Genomic DNA, 15,270 nt, shown 5'->3' on the forward strand with positions numbered 1-15,270 from the left:
GTTGGTCGCTTCTCTATTCGGCCCATTCCGTCCCAGTAGCCGTGACCCGCCTCTTCCCTGTCACCGTGGTGGGCGATGGCCTGAGCGGGGCGGTACCCGGCTTCCCCGCCCCCCCCCCCCGCTGCCTGTTGCACCTTGGTACGCCCCAAGGGCGCCGCGGTGCGCGCCGGGAACTGGGCGGGCGGCGCGGGCTGCCGGTGGGTCGGTCGGTGGTGGGTAAGGCCGTTAACCTGACCGGCGCTGCCGGCGGTTCCCCCTTCAGTCTCCCCGCTCCGCCGCCATGGCGCTCAACAAGTCCATGCACGCGCGCAACCGCTACAAGGACAAACCGCCCGACTTCGCTTACTTGGCCGCCAAGTACCCCGAGTTCCAGCAGCACGTGCAGACCACCCTCACCGGCAGGATGAGGTGAGGCCCGCGCGGCGGCCGATGGCGGAGCGGCGGGCGGGCCGGGCCGGGCCAGGCCAGGTCCGGCCCGGCCCGGCCCGGCCAGGCCGCGTCCGGGGGCTGTGGAGCGGCTTCCGTCGCCTTCCGAGCGCGGGTGGGTAGGTGGGGGTGTGCGTGCAGCAGTGTGTGTCTGTGTGTGGGAGGGTGTGTGGTGTGGGGCGTCCGTGTGTGTGTCCGTCCCCACGCCCCCGGGGGTGTGACGAGCGAAAGGGCGCTGGCACCAATAACCGCTGCTTCTACCTTTCAGCCTGAATTTCAAGGACCCTGAGGCGGTGAGAGCTCTGACGTGTACTCTCCTGAAAGAGGATTTTGGTCTTACGATTGACATCCCCGTGGAAAGGCTTATTCCTACCGTTCCCTTGCGTCTGAACTACATCCACTGGGTGGAGGATCTCATTGGTCATCAGGATGCTGACAAGCAAGTCCTTAGGCGAGGCATTGACATAGGTAACTTGGAAAGGCAAAACGTTCAATTCGTTATTTACTGTCAGTGAAACTAGCTGGTAAAAGTTGTTATACTTCCATAGAGAAATGTGAAGTTTGAGAAACAAAAACATCTGAACTGTGCTCGCCATGGTGAAACGGGTAATATGACTCCATTGGTATTTCATTGGGTTTCTTGGTGGGTAGGATTTCTCTGTACGAACACACGAATGACCATAGCAGGCAATTATTTGGCTTTTTGTGGCCTTGAACTTTCTTGAATGTAGCTTTGTGTCGTATACAAAAATTATGTTGCTAGTCATGCAGCAAAAATGTCATTGTAAAGGAAATTAAAAAAAAAGCATTTCTTCTCAGTCTTCTAACTTCTAAATTCTGTTATGTTAGCAACCTATTAATTTTGCTTTTGGATGTCTGTATGAGAGAGTTTGTGAGTCGCATAGTAATATTTTTAGCATTCCTTTTAATAAAACTACTTCTGTGGCTTCACATGTATTTGACAGATGAGTGATCTGTCTTTTTTAAACTTTTTTTTTTCCAATGCAGCTATTTTCATGAGCTACATTGTAAAAGAGGCATAATTAGAAACTGAGGCAAATACTTGCAAAGCTATCTTTTGATTGTAGATGGTCAAAGATTTCCTCTATGTTGTTGAAAAAAAAATTTTTTTTAAACTGGACTAAGCATCCACAGATGGATAATACTGTCCAGTGCACAAGCGTAGGAGCATTGCAGCTTGCTCAGTTTCAGTATCCAGATTATTGGATGATATATGGACAATATCTGGATTAAGCAGTAGATTAAAGGAAACAGTTATTCAGTAGAGATGTGAATTTATAAGATGTACACTGATGCACATAATTTGGTTTTCATTAGAAGTAAAAAAAGCAAGCTCTGTAGGAACAAGAAACTATGTTTCACATACAGATAATAAAATCAGCATTTGGATTCCAAAATTTTGGTGATTCTTTATAAATTATTTATAAGGTACCTGCGATGGTACATTTGAATTTAGTACACATCTTTTATTTTTGTCAACAGAATCTTCCTTTATGGTTTCAAAGGCTTGTTTTTGAAGATTGTTTTGTGCTGAAGTGAACTTATAATGAAATTGAGAGAGGCTGGAATTTCCTTTCTAACTTGTGATTTAATGCTTGACATTGAAACTTTAAAGTTACTGACTTCAAAACTTGGGTTCAGTAATCTCCGTTACCATGCCAGTTTTTTCATTACGGTTTTCTTGGTGTTTGCTAGCATGATTTTTTTTTTTTAATGGAATTTTTGATTTCCTGACATTTATTGACTTGCATTTTTAGCTGGATTTGTGATGGATACAAGGTTTGTATCATCATGTGGTGTGTGCACAGCTGCTTTCCTTCCTCATAACTTCTAAACTTGTTAGCCAGCTTCTATGCATTTGATATTAGGTTGCATTTTTAAAAACAATTTCTGTGAACTTCATCATGGTAGGTGGCTAGATAGTAGAGACAGATCCTTCACTAAGTCGATATAACACTAGACTTTTGATATATAAGTTTGACTGTCATTGGTAATTTGATCACCTAGATATGCCATAATTATAAGAAGGCATTATTTTGGGCTAGCATATATTTCTCTTTGTTACCAAGTTTTTATCTGTCAGACTGTCTTAATTGGCACCTCTGTTTCTTTGATTGTTTTGGGCATTAGGGAAGGACAGTAGGATTGAACAGAAATGTTGTGGGTTTGGTTTTTTTTGGTGGTTGCTATATGCATCAAAGTAAAACATTTGTGGTAGATAATAAAAAAATGCAGAAGAAAAATATATTTGTGATAGGGTGGGGTTTTTTGTTGGGTTTTTTTGGTTTGTTGGGTTTTTTGTTTTTTTTAGCAAAACCAGAATATATTTGGCTTTCACTATATAATCACTGTCATATAGAAAAACAAAAAGCTTAAAAAGAAGTTGATAATTTGCTAAAAATTTATTTTAGATTGTTAAATTCTTCATTTTGTTAAAAGTGCATATTTGACAATGTTGTATTTCAAATTAAGAAAAAAAGTTCACTAAAGAACTTAGTAGTAGATGACCAGTAATCAATGTTTTCTTGAAATTACTACTTTTTGTTGTAAAAGTACATAGTTAACAGCCACACTGCATGTAACACCAGAGACTTGTTTTGCTTTTCTCATGGCTTTTCACTTCTGCAGGGACAGGGGCATCTTGCATATACCCATTACTTGGAGCAACTTTGAATGGCTGGTATTTTCTTGCAACAGAAGTGGATGATATGTGCTTCAATTATGCCAAGAAGAACGTGGAACAGAATAACTTGTCCGATCTTATAAAAGGTATGATGTAATAAGGTATTTAATAGCATACAAATGTTGTGACGTATTTCTGCCGTGTTCAGTGGCACATCAGAATCTGTATACCTGCCAAATATACGCTTAATTGTTTTTACTGAAGCAGAATGTTTACTAAGGTCTCTGCATGCTTAAGCCAGGAAGTCACAGCTTGTCTCAAATGGGATGTGTGCACAGACAACTACTCATCCTTAAAAAAATCTGAAAGTTAAACTTCACTCTGGGGTGTTTTCCTCTCTCCATGTTTTTTTGTCTGTTACTGAAATATTTCTTAGAGTTCGTGCCGTTTCCTGTGCTAGGAGACCTGGAGTGCTCACCTCAGATAATTTGCATGATGCTGACACATATGCGTATCTTCTACAGTGGGAGTCCTTCGTCCTCATTTCTGAATTAGGTCCTAACAGTGCCTGTGGTAGTAGCAGTATGTCAGACTTGGTCTGTGGATGACCTTGAAAAATTTTCTGTGGGAACTCAGTGTACTGAAAAGCAGATCCGTTATTCAACTCTGAAATAAAAATTTTACTTCTGCTGGATTTTGGAAGTACCCTTTTTACTGAAATGTTGTCGTTGTGGCCTGTCCTCCATGTCAGTCGAAGATCCAGAACTTAATATGGAGAACAATGACAGTTTTATGTTACTGTTGCCATTGTTGTCCCAAAAGTGGGATCGTTTACCTGATGCACACATGCCAATATACACACAGAGCAGAGGTATTTTATTTATTTCATGTCTGTGCAGAGGATGGGTGCTAGGTGGTAATTCTACCAAGCTAGCATGCTACACACAGAATCTACAACATACTATCTTGTTACAGGATTAGAAAAAAACAGCCTAAGTTTATGCTAATTAATTAATTGTGGTTAGTAATTACCACATCATCTGCTATTGGTCAAGCATATTTAAATGAGCACGCATGCTCCTTGAGGGTGTGTGTGTGGGGCCAATTTGCATAGTCCTTTAATTGGGTGGGTGGTTGCGAACTCCCCCAGCCACCTTTCCCTTTCCCCTAGTTACTGCCGATTTTTGTTGACTTCAGGCCTCTCTGGTAATCACCCAGCTCTGGGTGCCTTCTAGGGTAGGATGTTTCCTTTTTATCAGTTTTTCTGCTCCTCTTCAAGGATACTTTTTAGCAAAGCATGCTTTTTATCAGTCCTTTGGCTCTTCTTCAAAGGTATAGTTGTTAGCAAAGCAAAGTAGGGCATTTAACCCTAAACTAAACAGTGTCTAAGCACTAACCCAAACACATTTCTGTCCCTGTAAAGTGGAAAATTCTACTTTATAGATATTACTATCATAGAATTTTTAGTGCTGTGGTGGTGTTTCACTATACTGGAAAAACCTCTGGCAAAGGAAAATGCCTCGTGAAGCTGTAGTGCCAAAGGTGACAAGCTTGAGTAAATGACTGCTGGTAGGCAGAACCACGGGCAAGGGAGCACCACTGGTGGTACCTGTAGCCGGACACTGCCTGGGAATGATCCGCCCTGCCACTTTTTAACTCCTGGGCCTGAATTGTTTAGCTAGAGATGAGTATACTGCTGTACCTAGTAACTTGTTTAGCAAGGCATTTTGGAGTCAGATTAGAAATCTTTCTATACCTCTGTGTGGGTTTTTTTTTTTAAAATCAACAAAAAAACAATTCTATTTTTGTCATGTTCTAAGAGTCTGTCTTGAAATTCTTGCCAAATAGCTTCATTTGGAGATCATGTTGGAATACAGTCTTTTGTTTTTCTAACTTCAGTGGAAAAAAAAAAAATCAGTGATAGTAAAACCAGCAGTAACACAGTGATGATTTACAAATTGCATCATAGCTTCTTTTTTTCCCCAGAGGAAAAAAAGTAGTGTTTTTTGGCTGAAAGTGAAATACTGCTTGCAATAACTTTCTTCCAAAAGGAATCTCTCCTATATGTGCAAAACAGAAACTGATAAACCTGGGAATTGATTGTAAATGCTACAAAAAAATTACATGGTGTTCTGAGTTGTGTATCTGTTTTACTGGAATGGAATGGTGGCCAGAACTTGTCTGCTGGTATTTAAAAAAAAAAAAAAATTAAAAAAAATCAGTACCCTGTATGTAATGGTAGATTAAGAGATTTTCAGCAACTTGGACTCTGGAAGTTTTCAAACTACTTGCAAGGTCATTTAGGCTTGCGCTGCGACATTATTACATTGTTTGCTTCCTATTTGTTTTATTTGCTTTTTTATTTCCAAATAAAATCACATAATGTCAATTAAAGCTATGTCAGTCCAACTAGCTATGTAGGTGGAATGTGGTGTTCCTTGGTGTCATCTTCTAAGTAACTTTGCAGTAACTTTAGAAAGTATGTACAATAGACCATGCGTTACCGCTCAGATTAACACAATCTTTTTGCAGAGTTCTGCTCATCTTTAGCCCTGTTGTCTGCTTTCTCTACCATAAAAACTAATTCCATGGGTTTGGTTTGTTTTTGGTTTTATTCCCGTCCTCCGTAAAACTGAAGAGAGTATTGCTAAGAAGAAAGGCAGTGAAATACTCTCATAACCGTAGGCTGGATATTTCACAGCATTTATACAAGTAAATGTCTCCTCTGTGTGCAACAGCAGCTGCTCTGTTACACCTCAGTGCCAAAAGTACGCTCTGTGCAGCTTCTGGAGATGTGTAGTGATTTCTTGGAAGACTGTAACCTGAAAACCATCAGTCCAACTGGTGTAATGCCTGGCCGAATAACTTTTGGCTTTGCCTGTGATGTGTAATTGTAATTAGTAATTTGTATTTAGTAATTTGTAATTAGTAATTACTAATTTTACTAGTTTACCATTTTTAATGTTATAAGTGAAGCAGGGGAACAGATGTCTACAAAGACAAAAAAACATCACACTTTAATGTCAACAATTTTAAATGTGAAATATAAGGAGAAATGCTAAGTGTTTAATTTATAAATTTAAGATTATAAAACAGGGAACAATGTATTAATATATTTTAAAAATGAACTATCCTTTTATTCTCGTAGGATTTAAAATTTGTTTATCTCTTGACTGTATATTTCTGTACTTTAAAATGCTTGTGACTTACAGAACCACAGCTTTAAAGTTAGTGGGTGTTCTAGGTATTATTCTTGCTGTATATAAACTGAACTTTGGTAATTGCCTGCAACCCCAATAATTTTGTATTCTTAGGATGATGGTAAACTGTAGTAGTTAACGTGAGGAAGAGGCATGCCTTCTGCCTCTGTTCTCAATAACTTCATTCTATGTGCATTATCCATGAGTTGCAGGACTGGTAAAGTCTGCAAGAAGTCCTGCTTGTAATAATCTTTGTACATGTTTTAAATTGACTTCATCCATATTTAAATTCCTGCTCCTTGGGCTGGAGTTTCTGTGGTCTTCAGAAGATGTGTAACAGGACTTGACCACAATTTCCAAGGGAATTATATAGCCTTTGAGGAAAGACAGTGGAGTTCTAAGTGGGATGTTTGCCTTCATCCTTGTGATGGGTAATAGTAAGTTGGTGGACCCTACTAAGCAGACGGTTGGTTCAAAAAGGAACTCTATAATCTTTTTTTTTTCTTCTTCTTTGTTGTGATGATTTTAAATCGTATAAGACTACAGTTCCTGTGCAGGATGCATAGTATTGCTAACACAATGATTCTGTTATAAAATTAGATGTAAAGCTAATCTTGGTGCTGTGTAACTTCACTGAAGATAGCTTAATCTTAGTCTTTCTCTTTCTTAGCTTTACACTCTATAAAGACCAAGTAATACATGTTCTTGAGTATCATTCTAGAATTCCATATTTTAAAAAAAATTTGCTTAGATTGGGCTGTCTTTATCTCTGAGGAGCCTGTGGGATAGTTAACAGACACTTGTGTTAATTTTTGGAAGGGCCAAAAGTGTATTTGTAGTTACATCAGAGAACTCAGTATAACTCAAGCAGTTCCTATTGTTTTAAACAGACACATGTAATTCTACTACTGTGTATAATAATACAAGTTGTTTGTATGCTAATTCTTAAACTGAAGTCTTTATTTGCGTGCTGATGTATGTTACATTTTTTTGTAGAAAGTATTGTTTAGAAAATATAGTTTATACACAATGTATTGTTTCAAGAAACACTGAAATGTAAATTGCATGGTAGATAAAATATGAGCTTCCTTATTGACCAAATTCCTGTTTTCTGTTAGTGGTTAAGGTACCACAGAAGACTCTTCTAATGGATGCACTGAAAGAAGAATCTGAGATCATTTATGATTTCTGCATGTGCAACCCTCCCTTTTTTGCCAACCAGTTGGAAGCGAAGGTATGTTAACAAACTAAACTTAAGTGTTCAGTGAGTGGGAGGGTAGCAACAACTTAACATCTTCCCTTGGGGAAGGTTGAATGGAAAATCCCAAATCATTATGAAACAGCATTTAAGTCTTCTCCCTCCCCACCTCTTGCCCCAAAGGAGTTTTGAAAAACTCAACTGTTACCCTTCCTAAAGTGGAATTTTTTCACAAGTTCTTACTGTCTTAGATGCGTGTAACCAGCATGTCTTACGTGTATTTGAACCACATTTTTCTTATTGGCAGGATACTGATGTGTGACAAGTAACTCACCTAGGTTTGAGATTGTAGGGAATTCACTCAGTTACACTTATTTTGAATATATCTCTGTCCATTATCCATGGTTCTGATGGGGGAAGGATAACTAGAGGTGGCAACACTTCCTACGCTCTCAAGATTGAGGCAGGAAGCAGTGCACAAAAGAGCCTAACATTTCATTAACTATTCATCTCAAATGTTCTTTTTTATCCAGGGAGTAAATTCTCGAAATCCACGACGTCCCCCTCCCAGTTCTGTAAATACAGGAGGAATCACAGAAATCATGGCTGAGGGGGGAGAACTAGAATTTGTCAAGAGAATTATTCATGATAGTCTACAACTTAAAAAGAGGTTACGGTAAGTGCTTTGTTCCAGTTAACGCCCCCCACCCTTCCTTTTATCTGCTTCTTTGGCAGAAATTATTTGAAAATGATATTTTAAATAAGGAACGTAGCTGTGGTCCAGTGGTATTAGTTTGTTTGATGATACATACACAGTAATTATTCTCAGTTTATGTAAAATTAGTTGTTCCTGAGCATCAAACAATTACAACTCATTGTTGTGGATATTTAAAGGCAGAAGACAAAAAAAGCCTGTATGAGTGACACTTGTAGCTTGCAGCTAAATGGGCACACATACTTGCTAAAGACAGTATTGATTCTTAAGGGCTTCTGGTGTGGGGCAGTATCTATGACATTGCCTAGTTATCTGTTCATTACCTAAAAGTTTCTGTCTTTTCCTGGCTGAATTTTGGTAATTTGCAGCTTTGCCTTCTAAAGGGCACTGTTGTGCTGAATGCTGTCTTGGGTGAACATAAGCTGCAAGAAAAACCATAGTGAGACCTTCTTTTGAACAAGATAAACAGATGGCACATCTTCAGTTGAATATTCCTTTTTATTCTGATTCATTCCTCAAAAAAAGTGTAGAAATTGAAAAAAGATATTGTAAGGGATAACATTTTCCACATCGCTAAAGTCACTCTTTGAAACGGGATTCTTGGTTGTTTAGGCACTGTTTCAATAATAGACTTAATGTGTTTCCTAAAAACTCAGAAAGATTCCCCTGTCCAGTCTGTCTTTGGGCCTTCTGTTCCGATTCGTGTTGTACTATGTCCTAGTCTCTGTTTAAGAGTCGGATTATTTTGTTGTTGTTTTGTTGTTAAATATCCTGTTGTTCCTGCAGGTTTCTGATCCAAGTAGTTCTTTCTGGTAGTTACTGTTTCCAGTTGATCTGTATTTGTAAAACTGTGTAATGTGTTGTTTGCAGATGGTACAGTTGCATGTTGGGGAAGAAATGCAGTTTAGCGCCATTGAAAGAGGAACTTCGAATCCAGGGGGTGAGTTAGTATGTAGTCCATACATATCCTGTATATGTTCTACACAATATATACTATGTTCCAATGCATGTGGGTAATTATTATTGAATTATTTTACTGAATTTTTATTTATAAGAATAAATTGCAATTCTTTGTTAGGGAAGCACTCAAAGCAGTTGAGACTTAATTATTATAGATTCAAAGCTAAGTAGCCCATATCGTCTCCAGGTTGTTGTCTGTATCACATGTAAAAGCATGTCTTTGTCTGTTCTGGAACATACAGGGTTTCTGCTTTAAAATAGCCTTAACGTGGCTGTTGTCAAAAAAAATTAAATAAAAAAAATCTAGCACTCTTTCCTGTTAGCTAACATGAAATCTAGCAATTTGATTGATAAAATAAATGGTAACATTATTTATATGGCAACATTTTTTTGTTTGTGTTCAATTCTGGCACCAAGTAAAATCGAACCTATTCTCATGCAAGAAGGCTATGCAAAGGACTTTTTTTGTGGCTTTCTGGAGGAAGTGTAGTCTTCTATTATTTCCATGTAAAGAAAGTGATTGTGAGATCTGTCCTTGTGTATGGTGGAGAGGTGAAGGAAAGACAATGCATGGTGAAATCAACTCCCAGAAAGATGAACTACAGGCCATAGGGAATCCTTAAACTCAGTGCCAAAAGCAGATGCTGAGCTAGGCACCAAATTTCAAGTATCTGACTTTATTCCTTATCCTTGAACTGTTGCACATCAGTGAGAGAAGTGAGAGAAGTACTTGGGAACCTTGCGTAGAAAAGCCAAGTTTACCTTTCTCCATTTTTCTTGAAATTACCAATTTCATTTTGTTCAGGTTTGTAATCTTTGTTGTAATAAAGCTAGGAATATGTTTATTGTAACCAAACACAGGCTATGTTTTGGTTCAGGTTAGGATGCAGGATAAATGTTCCAAAAAGTCCACTCATTGTTCAAACTGTCCTGACATTTGTTATATTTATTGGAAATTTTGATAGAATTAGGAATCCAAAGGCAAGAGAAGTTTTAGGGTAGAGACACCTTTTCCTTTCTCTTTTTGAAAGCATTTCTCAAAAGTAAGATTTTTTTTATTTATTTATTTTTTTCTCTTGTGCAGACCTGGGGTTTATGCTCTGGAGCTGATAATTCATTGAGGTGGGAGGGTTGATATTTAGCCTTGCTAGTATTCAGCACATTCTCCATACCATGCATAAATGCCATACAGCATCCATGTGTGGAAAGAAGAGTTAACAGTAGCAGTGGAACTGAGTTTTATATTTAAAGGCAGTGTAAGTTCAGACTTGATTTTTTGGGGCAAAGATAGAGAAGTATTTCTGGGCAGGTTTCTGCCATCTGCAGACAGGTGAGTGAGTGGCTTGGCTTTCCTGCCCTTCGTTGCCTTTGTTCTGTGTTCCTTTGCTACTGCAATGGGTTCAGTATTCAAACGCAGAACAGGAGCAGGTTCTGAACAAGGAGAAAGAATCTGCTTTTTGCAGAATCAGAATGCGGATGTGTGCTGGGTCACTGCATGAAAAGGGTCATGTTGGGTGTTGCTGAACTTGAAGCTCTGAAAAGACAGACATGGCAGGGCAGAGATGGGAAATCTTGGGCACGGTTATTGGGCTTGGCACTGACCAACTTCAGGTAGCACTGACATCCATGAGCCGTATCAGAAAGAATCTCCGTTTCTGTCATGAGAAAATAACTCTATGCTAACTTCGTAATTTTTTTTTAAAATTGAAAATGTGTGCAGTAAAGCAATGTTGTTTATTAATATAAAATGAAGTTTTGTATTGTTTCTTTGCGTAGGTTCCTAAAGTTACTCATACTGAATTCTGTCAGGGACGCACTATGAGATGGGCACTGGCATGGAGTTTCTATGATGACGTACAAGTACCTGTAAGTAGCTTAATTTTGGTTTGCTTGTGATTGTGCCTCTTATTTGAGGAAGGCCCTAATGGGCTGTAACTGCTGTGAAACAAACAGGGAAGCACGCAGGAAGCACTGTTCTCCTTCACACTGGAATGTTGGATGAGCTGGGCTGTAGAAACATTGGGATTTCTTAACTAGCTGCCAGTCTGTTGGCAATTGTTACATGTGATTCATAAATGACCTATGCTTAGGGAGGAAAAAAGAAGCCTATGCAGGAACTTCCTGTGGGTTTCAGTGAAAGTAAGGGTTGCTTGTAACATACTTCAAATAGCAGTTTAGTAGTATAAAATATGCTAAGTTTGAGGCTAGATTTGAACTTTAAGCTTCCCTCTGAGAACTTAGTTAGAGTCTATATGATAAATTAAGTTACCAAATAGATTTGAACATGGCTAGCTCAGACTTGCCGACATGAATGTAAGTGGAGCTTGTTCACCTTATGTAAAGTGAGCCAGGTACTTTTTTGGATCCAGACGTACATACACTGTAAGATAGGTATAGACAATAACCAACCTTGTAGAAGATGCAAGTAAATGTTCAGTGAACTTGGATCAAAATGTGGGTGTTAGCACTTGACCTCTATTCCCAAGAGCAGCTGCATTTTCTCAGCTTACAGAGAGCTAATAGTTTGAAGGAACCAGTGAGCCTTTTTGCCTAATATCTGAAGATAAACTCCCTCTGTCCAAAGTGCATGATCCTGTTAGCTGTTTTTAATCTAAAACTCTTTGGAGTGAAGTGAAACACAGGCCGTGTCAATGACTGTTCAGTGGCTTACATTATACTTAGTCCCCATCATTTCTGAGTACAAAAGTCATCCACTAATTTCAGCCTGGAGAAGAGAAGGCTCTGGGGAGACCTTATTGCAGCCTTCCAGTACCTGAAGGGGGCCTACAGAAAAGCTGGAGAGGGACTGTTTATTAGGGAGTGTAGTGATAGGACAAGGAGTAATGGATTTAAACTAAGATAAGGTAGATTTAGATTAGATATCAGGAAGAAATTCTTTACTGTGAGGGTGGTGAGACACTGGCACAGGTTGCCCAGAGAGGTTGTGGATGCCCCATCCCTGGAAGTGTTCAAGGCCAGGTTGGATGGGGCTGTGGGCAACCTGGTCTAGTGGAGGGTGTCCCTGCCCATGGCAGGGGGGTTGGAACTAGATGGTCTTTAAGGTCCCTTCCAACCCAAACCATTCTAGGATTCTATGATGATATGATTAATACTGCATAGCATTGTAACTTTTTTTTTTTCTTCTTCTAGTCACCTCCCTCTAAAAGAAGAAAATTAGAAAAACCCCGAAAACCAATTACATTTATGGTCTTGGCTTCTACAGTCAAAGAGTTATCTGTCAAAGCTGCAGCTATGGGCTGGGACGCTGTAGAAGCTATTGCTGTGGTTAGAGCCTGGGTAGAGAAGATTCTTACTGATCTGAAGGTACAGTATTAAGTATTATATGTTAAAACAACGTCCTACTTGAAAGCATACCTGTGAGACGGTAGTATGAAGTTCTGCTATTTTTTGCAATAGGTTCAGCATAAACGTGTTCCCTGTGGAAAAGATGAAGTTAGCCTGTTTGTGACTGCCATTGAAAACTCCTGGATTCATTTGAGGAGAAAGAAACGAGAGAGAATAAGGCAATTACGAGAACTTCCTCGAGCTTCTGAAGATACTCTGCAAGCAATGGAAGAGGAAAAAAACAGCCAGAAGAGTGTGAGCAACAATTCGGACTGTGAAAACCCCAAGACTGAGGACTCTGAAGTGAGGTTTATGGCACCTGATGAGGATGTCCACTTGACCACAGGTGACAAGCTAACGGAAGAATCTGCTGCCAAAGAAGAACACAGTGAGCACATGGAGGAGGAGGAGACGGAAGCAAAGCAGGCAGAAATGTCACTTCGCAAAGGTTCCAGTAATGCACAGGAGGAACCTTGCCCTTCAGAGGAAGCTAGCAATCTGACAGCTGAAAAAGAGCAAAGTCCCAAAGAAACTAGTAGATGTTTTCTCTTTAAGTGTTTAATGAATGTGAAGAAAGAAGGAAATGATGTATTAGTAGAAATGCACTGGGTTGAAGGACAGAACAGAGACTTGATGAACCAGCTATGCACATACTTACGGAACCAAATTCTTCGACTGGTTGCTAGTTAGCCCTATTTCCTACTTCACTTTGGTAAAGTAAGTCAGTCCTCAAATTTTGTAAACTATTTTTAATATATTAAAATTTTCAGTTAGCAAAACCTGTTTTTTTCCCCTAAAAAAATGAGTAAAACGGAGATTAAAGTCTCCTTTAATATTTGAAATAGCTTTTTCAAAGCTGCAAGAAGTACACGAAGTGTTCTTCATTGGTCATGAAATGATGGGGAAGTAATAGATTTTGTGCTGCAGTTGTAAAACTACACGTTAAAGTGAAACATGCCTGTGCTGTGACTGTTTCAAATATCAGCAATGCTTATTCTGGTCTTTTTTCTGGGGCAATAGAATTATATATTGTTACTAAGTAGAAGTCTTTACTGAAATATTTTCTTCAATATTTTTTCAATACTAATGCAGGAACTGGTTAGTCTGCTGTGGGAATTGTCTTCTGCAGCGAGGAGTCTTCAACTAAGGATTTAAGTGTGCCTCTCTTTCCTTTAATGCATTTAACCTTTGGGCTACAGAGTGGCAAGATGGATACATCCTCTAAGTGTCAATTCATTAAAATAATCCCTTTAGAAAGACTGTGTATTGTACTTTTCTGGTGCTTGGGCTTGGAAACGCAGAAGAACCTACTGTTAGTATCTGGTTTTGTAAATTTTGTTTTAACAACAAAACAAACTCTTTGAGCTGCTTGGGTTAAAAAGGATTTAACTATGTTGACTGTTCATTAGATCATTCCTTACACGGATTCAAATATAGCTGTCTGAAATGACAGCAATATTCTTAAACAATTTTGCTTCCATTTTTGAAGATTGCTTTAATGACAGGAACGAGAGCACGTGCTCATCTTCATGGGCCGGAAGTTCCTTATGTGGGTCGAAGATGGGTACAGAAGCTTTAGGCTGTTGAGAAGGAAGACAAGTGGAAAGGAGGCTGTTGCTTCCACACCTGACTCCCTCGTCCTTTTTACTACCAGCTGTTTTCCCAGTGTTTCTGGGCCAGTGACCTGTTCTGTGAGAAGGGAAGCTGAGGGACACAGGTCTTGGGTGCTTCAGAGATGGTGTGTGTATGTGTATGTGTTCTGAGATTATGAGCACCGGCACTGCTTTGCATGAAGTCAGCCTCCCAAACTGTGATCCATTTCTCTGTAGTGATGTACAGAACGTGGAGAGAAAGTGTTTCTGAGAGAGTGAGTCTGTGCCTGTTACCCCCAAAAAGGATACACTCCTGATGAACAGAAGGAAATACCCTGTATGTTCATGCTACTGGAACCACTTTGAATGTTCACCTTTAGTTGTCAATATTTCTGGAAAGATGAGTGTGTTTTCTTAAGTTGAAATTAAAAGCAACTTTGAAAAGCCTTAATTTCCCCCCCTCTGTTGTTAGCTGTTGTCTATCGTGCTACTTGGCACTTCTGCAGGTGATGGGCAAAGACTTGCATTTTTTGGGTACTGCAGAATTTTCGCAGAACTGCTGCTGATATTCATGTCAGATGAAACCATCCCTACTCTTATAATCTGAAGAGATTATTTTTGCTAGCCGAGCCGTTAAAAACGGAAAGCAAGGCTGTTTGTCCTTTGTGGTGTTCCCTGTTTATTCATTTCAGTCTGTCTTTCTGCAAGGGTGAAGAAGCTCCGCAAGGTAAGCCTGTGCTTGTGACATGCTTGTGTTGCTGAAGCAGACTGCGTTACATTGCTTCATTCATTACCTGTCTTTTCACCTGTAGGACATGAATAGCCTATACTGAGTGTTGCTTCAACAAAGCCATATATTTTTACAAAGAAAGCAGTAGTCTGATTTGGATGACTGTTTTAGAAGTTCGATGTTGTCTTGGCATTTAAAACAAATGTTTTGGTATAGGAAAGCTAATCCTGTGTTGGGAAAGAATAGCAATTAAGAATTGGAATTGGTGTATAATTGCAGATGTAGTTTTAAGTTAAACGGGTGTGCAAGACGTCTCGGGCACGCCGAGGTGTCGTGGGGACCAGTTTACTGCGGGAACATCCATACCCCCTCCCGGAGCACACGGAGGCGGCACGGCGCCTGCCCTTCCCCTGCTGCCGCTCAGGCCGCTGGTAGCGCGGTCGCTTCCCGGGACACCGCC

At 39.7% G+C, this 15,270-nt stretch overlaps 1 protein-coding gene across 1 annotated transcript; it reads left to right on the top strand.

Annotated features, from left to right (window-relative positions):
* The first annotated feature begins 170 nt into the window (after nucleotides 1-170).
* METTL16 (methyltransferase 16, N6-methyladenosine) lies at nucleotides 171-14,531 on the top strand. The gene is made up of 9 exons (XM_054812562.1): nucleotides 171-408; nucleotides 695-894; nucleotides 3,076-3,216; nucleotides 7,389-7,504; nucleotides 8,002-8,144; nucleotides 9,054-9,123; nucleotides 10,920-11,009; nucleotides 12,294-12,467; nucleotides 12,561-14,531. The coding sequence occupies exons 1-9, from the start codon at nucleotides 281-283 to the stop codon at nucleotides 13,176-13,178; spliced, it is 1,680 nt and encodes a 559-aa protein (XP_054668537.1). The 5' UTR covers nucleotides 171-280; the 3' UTR covers nucleotides 13,179-14,531.
* Nucleotides 14,532-15,270: the final 739 nt, after the last annotated feature.

Source organism: Grus americana, chromosome 1, assembly GCF_028858705.1.
Source record: "Grus americana isolate bGruAme1 chromosome 1, bGruAme1.mat, whole genome shotgun sequence".
NCBI lineage: Eukaryota > Metazoa > Chordata > Aves > Gruiformes > Gruidae > Grus > Grus americana.

Coding starts and splice junctions, on each gene's coding strand:
- METTL16 (XM_054812562.1), top strand. CDS start 281: ATGGCGCTCAACAAGTCCATGCACGCGCGCAACCGCTACAAGGACAAA. Junction 3,217..7,388: donor CTTGTCCGATCTTATAAAAG/GTATGATGTAAT, acceptor GTTTTCTGTTAG/TGGTTAAGGTACCACAGAAG. Junction 8,145..9,053: donor CAACTTAAAAAGAGGTTACG/GTAAGTGCTTTG, acceptor TGTTGTTTGCAG/ATGGTACAGTTGCATGTTGG.